The sequence below is a fragment of the Phaseolus vulgaris genome, chromosome 11, assembly GCF_051622355.1.
Source record: "Phaseolus vulgaris cultivar YP4 chromosome 11, ASM5162235v1, whole genome shotgun sequence".
Classification (NCBI taxonomy): domain Eukaryota; kingdom Viridiplantae; phylum Streptophyta; class Magnoliopsida; order Fabales; family Fabaceae; genus Phaseolus; species Phaseolus vulgaris.
The window spans coordinates 33,333,918-33,340,059 of NC_143508.1; the positions used below are offsets into that span (position 1 = coordinate 33,333,918).

Sequence of the window (6,142 nt, forward strand, 5' to 3'; positions counted from 1 at the left end):
GCAATTAGGGAAGGCAAGATGGTTTCTTAAAAACTTATCAAAATAGTACGTCTAAAGGTTGGAGGAATAATCAGAATCAAAGTTTTGGGTGGAAGCAAGATGTTGGTCCATCTAACAGGGAAGGCATGGATTGTGAAACTATGGACCTAATTGATGAAGAATTGAAGTGGTTTTGGTGCTTAGAAGTAGAAAGAGGTGTGGCTAATTTCTAGGGATTCACTAGGCCTTGGAGGTTCTCTAGCAATTGGAGATTTTGAGGGAGAATGATTACGATATTAAGAGTAATTCATTCAATTAATTGCAAATCTAAGTACAAGAGGTGAATGTGACCTATTTATAGGAGAAGAGGTGAAGATAGCTTGCTCCTTAAGCTACCATAACTCTAGTTAAGCAAGCTTAACCATGGTGAGCTTTAATAGCTTAAGTAGGTGTTGTCCAAGCCCTTTTAAGGTGCTTTAGGAACCCTTGCTTGTATGACAAGTGAGGGTTTCAAGAGTGTCTTTGATTTATTTACAATATTATCTAGAAATGGTCCAAAAATAAAGACCTGAAAGCTATTATACTATTTACAGTTTCTATATAAACACAAACTAATACAATTATTCATGATGTAGATTCTTCTGTTCTTAGTCTTGTGTATGGTGACTTAGGACTTGTGGATGGTCGTCCATCAAGGTCCCTCCTTTCAAAAGGAAATGCCTTCAGATCAAGTTGTCGGTGCCACCTTATTTGTAAACAGTTGACTCAATATCCACTTGGTTCATGGATCCATCTGAAGAAGATAGCAAACAAGTTGATGGGTATGTAAAAAAAAAAACAAATTAGTTTCTACAAGCACAATGTAATTTAAAATATTTTTATCAGATTGTTGCTCTGCACTTTTATTTTTGAAGATGGAAGTCTAGCTAGTGGTAAGTAATTCTGAAGATTGTTTCTCTGCACTTATAAGTTATTTCAGTAATTTTTAAATCACACTTATTGTCAAATTCCTTTTTAATCTTCCTACTAGTACTTTGGCTACTATTTTAAATACACACCTACTAGGGATTTCAACGTATAATCACTTAAACTTTATGGAGTTGATAAAAAAAACTTAAACTTTATGGATGATTGGGATGAGTATGATTAAAGACGGGTTTCCCCTCTCAAAAACTTTTCAGATTCCTGGACTCCCGGATTTATGAACTCCAAGAACTCTTTAATGAATATTAAATTATACTCATAAGACCTAGGCTTTACTTTCACACTCCCTCCCACATTGCTTTTTTTACTTCTGTCATCTCAAACTTTAAGGCTAAGTCACGTTTTAACTTCTATCCTCAATGCATGATATAACTTCAGAAAAGATCTTTAACAATTGTATTCTGTCTTTTTTTCATGTTCTTTATCAGACAACATAAAATTTTCTAGAAGAAGAATTATGCTAAAGAGGTACCAACACACATAATAATAATGATAATAATCCCTTAGCAAGGTTATCAAGGTAAATTTGTAATATACTAATACACACATAGTTCTATTAAATTTGTAAATAACTCCTAAATCTAAAAGGAGATTATCAAATGTACATGATTTCTTATATTTACTTTTTTCCGTTTTAGCTTTTGTTAACATTTAAATTTTCACACCTTTGAAAATTGTAAAACTAGACACTTAGTAAACTGATGTAAGGAGTTAGATTGCCTCAGTTATTCATCCAAAAAAGTGGATCACTGCTACAAATTTGAACTTTAATGTAACAAATAGAAACCATCATTTTGTCATTAATAAAAAAACAGAGTAACTTATTAATAATTATGACATTCGTAATATTTGTGTATTAAATTTTACCTGAAAAAGGATTAACATTTGTTTGATGGAGTGGTGGTTGAGAAGAAATTTGCAAGCTGAAGGCTCTCCGTGGTTAATTACTTATTAGGAGTTTCCTCTTTCGAGATGAAGAATTTCCGCTGAAAAACATGTTTGAGTTTAATTGTTGAAGATCTTCTTTAAATACCCAACGATACCCGCAATTCTTCACCACAACACGTAAACCTTGAGGACTTTGAACAACGGTTTCAAATTGAATTCCATGCATGGTATTTGGATATCTGCTTAGAAGATGAATGAATTCTTCTCTAGAGTAAAACACTGTCAACAAGTGATCTAATTCGAGTGTTACCAGATCTTCCCCGAAATGTATTGGAACCATAAAATGATATCTTGTCGAATGGTGGACATTACTGACACCGTATACAATAGTAGGGTAGAAAGAATCTTGATATCTTCCACCCAAATTCATAGGATCTTTGTGTGTGACAAATAGAACACAAACGGCAACACCTATCCAATTTGGGTCATCTAGAACAGTAGACGGGTCCATATTTATTGATGTACTTGCATTTTGTTTATCGAACCACTTTGGAATGTGAGTTCCAGGAATAACAATTGTCATCTGAGCTGAGGAAATAGTAGGTTGCAAGTAAACCTGAAATCACCAAATTCAGTTATAGATAAATAGCGTACAAAGCAAAAGTGAGAAACGAAAGAAAGGATAGTCGTCACCTCAAGATTTTGCATCATCCAAGAAAAAACCATGCTATAACACTTTTCCATTTCACTCAACTTGGGGCAATAAAAAATGTATAATCCCCCGTAGTATCCGACCTTTGTTTTTTCTTTTTTTGTCGGAAGCTCGGGCAAATATTTCAGCTGCTTGCAGTGTTCCAAGTTCAAACTTTGAAGATTGGAAAGTTCCTTGATGGTGCTTGGTAGTGTCACAAATTCGTTTCCCCCCAAATTTAAATATTTTAAAGAACGTAAGTTCCCAATTTCATCTGGGATTTGATGTAGATTGCAGAAGCTTATATCAAGATCGAACAAACATGGGATACAAGACAAAGAAGACAATAACAAACCAAGTGAATCTTCAGGTTTTGGAGGGGAGAAAAAGTGGAAAGGAAACATTAGAAGTTTGTATAAAGGCAATTGGATGACATTTGTATTTTTATCAACATTCTCCAAATGTTCTGTGTGCCTTTGGTCCATTAACATCTTACTGTTTAGTAATTTTGAACAGCCAGAGAGAATCAAGCTACGAAGAGAACTGAGCCCAAATATGACATTCAGATTAAGGAAAAGTTTCTTACAATTTTTCAAATTCAAATACCGAAGTTCTATTAGAAATCCAATTGACTGATCAATCTGGATAATTTCTGTACATCCTTCCAGAATGAGATCCGTAAGACGTGGAACCTCACTTAAGTCTGGAACCTCAATAAGATTTTTGGAGTGACAGAGATCAAGCGTTCTCAAATTAGGCAAACACTGAAAGAGAAACACAAGTAAGGAAAATTTTAGTTTTCCATTAAAAAGGTAAAAAAAGATAAGTCTTAATTTTTTTATTTGTGCAACTAGAAGACTAAATAAATAAAAAATTAATCTTTCCCCTTTTTTTTATGTAAAAGTAAGCTAAAAAATGAGAAGAAAGTATCTTTATATTTGATCATTTAAGACAAAATTTAACTGTGTAAAAAAAGTTCAGTAAATATGACATAGAGCATTTTTGGGTTTGTTCGAGACAAAGAAATCTAAAAACCAACAATATATAGTACCTTTTTGCCAACCCATAATCGCTTGATATTGCTATGATGCAGGATCAATTCCACAAGTTGATCTAGATGGAAAGTTGATGGCAAAGACATGAAAGGAAAGTAATCCCAGAATAGGTATCTCAGTTCACTAGAAATGTAATTGAGAGTCCCAAAACAGTTCACGTTGTGAAGAATGAGCAATTCAAGGCGATTCATTTTTGAGAGAGCATCCACTTTTATTCTTCTTTGAAGGAACTCTTCTTGGTGCTGTTCAATAACTATGGCTTCAACATTTTTGGCTTCCTAAAGCATTTTATGGAGAAAAAATTATTACATTTTTTTTATTTTATAAATTTATGAAGAATGGCAAGCTAAGAATGTGTATTAAAATAATTCTTTTACCTTATTTATTTCCATGACTTTTTGGAGATCCTTGAAGCTCCACAACCTACTCCACTTTCTTGGTTCCTTGGGTGCTTTTTCTCGGACAATACTCTTACCCAACTCTTTCAACAAGTTGTGCATTTCAATAATACCTTCTCGATAACTTATAAGTGACTTCTCAATCAGAACTTTCATACCAATGTCAGAATAAACTTGTCGGTAGTCTAGAAGTTTTTCCACTTCCCACTTAAAAAGATAGTGATGACTAGTAGTGGATAAGAAACAAGCAATATCTAAAAATATTTCTTTCTCTTGATGCTCCAATCCATCATAACTTACTCGCAACACATCCATGATATTTTTTCTTGGATTTTCTTTCATTCTAGTCAATGCACTTCTCCATTCAGAAACATCTCGATCAAATAAAAATGAGCCCAATACTGTAATTGCTAATGGGAGACCTTTCACATACTTCAATACATCAAATGTCAACTCTTCATATTCTTTCGGAATATCCTTAGATTTGAAAGCTCTTTTGCAAAATAATTTAAGAGCTTGAGTTTCATCCAAGACTTTAACATTGTAAACTTCATTTACTCCATAATTTTGTAAGATACGACAATCGGTAGAAATTATAATAATCCTACTACCTGCACCTAGATATTCAGGATGCAAACCCAATTTCTCTAACTGTTCAACCTGATCAACATTATCAAGAACAATAAGCGTCTTTAAGTGACGTAGCCTATTTTTCATCAACATAGTTCCATGGGAAACATGGTGTATCTCCATATTTCCTTGATTTAGAACTTGACAAAGAAGTTGTTTTTGTGCACTTGTTACTCCAAGATCCAAATAAATTTTACTTAAATCATCAATGTAACACCAAGCATCGTATTGAGGAGAGATTTCTTTAAACAATGTATTTGCAAGTGTCGTCTTTCCTATTCCACTCATTCCATAAATTCCAACAAGGCGAACAATATGATTTGCACTCAAATCTAAAAGTTCTTCCAATTGTTTAACACGAGAATGCATATCAACTAAATCATCTCCAAAACTCCAAATTTGATTACGACCCAATATGTCGATTACCCTTTCAACAACCTTTTCAATTTCTTCATATTGTTGCCTGTGCAGCCAAAGTTCAATCATCACCGAGATCTTAGTTAAGACTTTCAAAAACAAAATAGAATATGTAACATAAAAATATGGCTATGTGTACTTACTTATTTTGGACATCCCACCCACAATGACCGCTACTCCTTTTTAGAGCTTCCCTCCATTTTTTTACCATTTCCAAGTCATCTTTGAACCTTTCTTCGTGTTCATCAAAAGCTTTTGCAAACTCTCCACTCTGCTTTCGGACCTCAGAAGGAGTGACATCATAGAAAATAGGGAGCAATTTTCGACCTTTTTCTTTCACCCAATCAACGATCTTTGTAAGCTCTTTCATGCACCATGTGGATGATGCATAGTCCTTTGAGAAGACAATTATGAAAACTTCTGACCCTTCAATAGCGTACAAGAGCTCAGACTCCAGGAAATCCCCTTTCTCGATTGTTCGGTCATCTCTAAAGGCGACAACTCCTTTTCTTTGAAGGGCTGCAAAAAGATGATTTGTGAAACCGTTACGAGTATCTGCACCTCTAAAGCTAACAAACACGTCAAAATTCTTAGCGTGTGAGGAAGAGCTGCGTTGGATTTTGTTGGAAGCCATTGGAGAAGGTCAAAACTCACCTGCTTAAAAAGATATACTCTTAAGGTATCAGTCGGAGTCAAGTCTTTATAAAACAAATATAAAGCGCGTGGGAATAAAAAATCATTGGAAAGACTTTGATGAGTCACGCGTGAACTGCAATAATTTCCACACAACCAAAGTTCGAAGAACTTTTCCTCCAACTTTTCTAACCAAGCCTGTCCCAACCTCTATATAGTTTTCTCTTTAATTTTTTTATATCAACGTAGTGAAATTCAAATTTAAAATGGTCAAAATAAATAAAATTAAAATTTTATAAAATAAATAAATATATTAAAACAATTTCATTTCACATAAATAATATTTTACCAATATAAGTTTTATTTATGTTGTTTCTAAAATGCTAAGACAATTAAAAATATGAATTTAATTATTGTAATGAAACTGAACTTGTATTATTTCAGTTTAACTTAAATCAAATTTGTAA

The 6,142-nt window shown here is 33.4% G+C and overlaps 1 protein-coding gene across 2 annotated transcripts; it reads right to left on the bottom strand.

Moving 5' to 3' along the window:
- Window positions 1–264: 264 nt before the first annotated feature.
- On the bottom strand, window positions 265–5,761 carry LOC150023207 (disease resistance protein Roq1-like). 2 transcript variants are annotated; one of them, XM_090297326.1, is made up of 6 exons: window positions 5,186–5,761; window positions 3,975–5,088; window positions 3,594–3,875; window positions 2,545–3,306; window positions 1,831–2,467; window positions 265–772 (listed from the first exon to the last, which is right to left on the bottom strand). In XM_090297326.1, exons 1-5 carry the CDS (start codon window positions 5,674–5,676, stop codon window positions 1,904–1,906), a joined length of 3,213 nt encoding a protein of 1,070 aa, XP_090153452.1. In that variant the 5' UTR covers window positions 5,677–5,761; the 3' UTR covers window positions 265–772; window positions 1,831–1,903. The 2 variants fall into 2 exon arrangements, with proteins under 2 accessions (XP_090153452.1, XP_090153453.1); XM_090297327.1 differs by lacking the exons at window positions 265–772; window positions 1,831–2,467 and having other exon boundaries at window positions 2,658–2,842; window positions 3,129–3,306; window positions 5,186–5,729.
- Window positions 5,762–6,142: the final 381 nt, after the last annotated feature.

Coding starts and splice junctions, on each gene's coding strand:
- LOC150023207 (XM_090297326.1), bottom strand. CDS start 5,676: ATGGCTTCCAACAAAATCCAACGCAGCTCTTCCTCACACGCTAAGAAT. Junction 3,307..3,593: donor GATTATGGGTTGGCAAAAAG/GTACTATATATT, acceptor TTTCTCTTTCAG/TGTTTGCCTAATTTGAGAAC. Junction 2,468..2,544: donor GGATGATGCAAAATCTTGAG/GTGACGACTATC, acceptor TGGTGATTTCAG/GTTTACTTGCAACCTACTAT.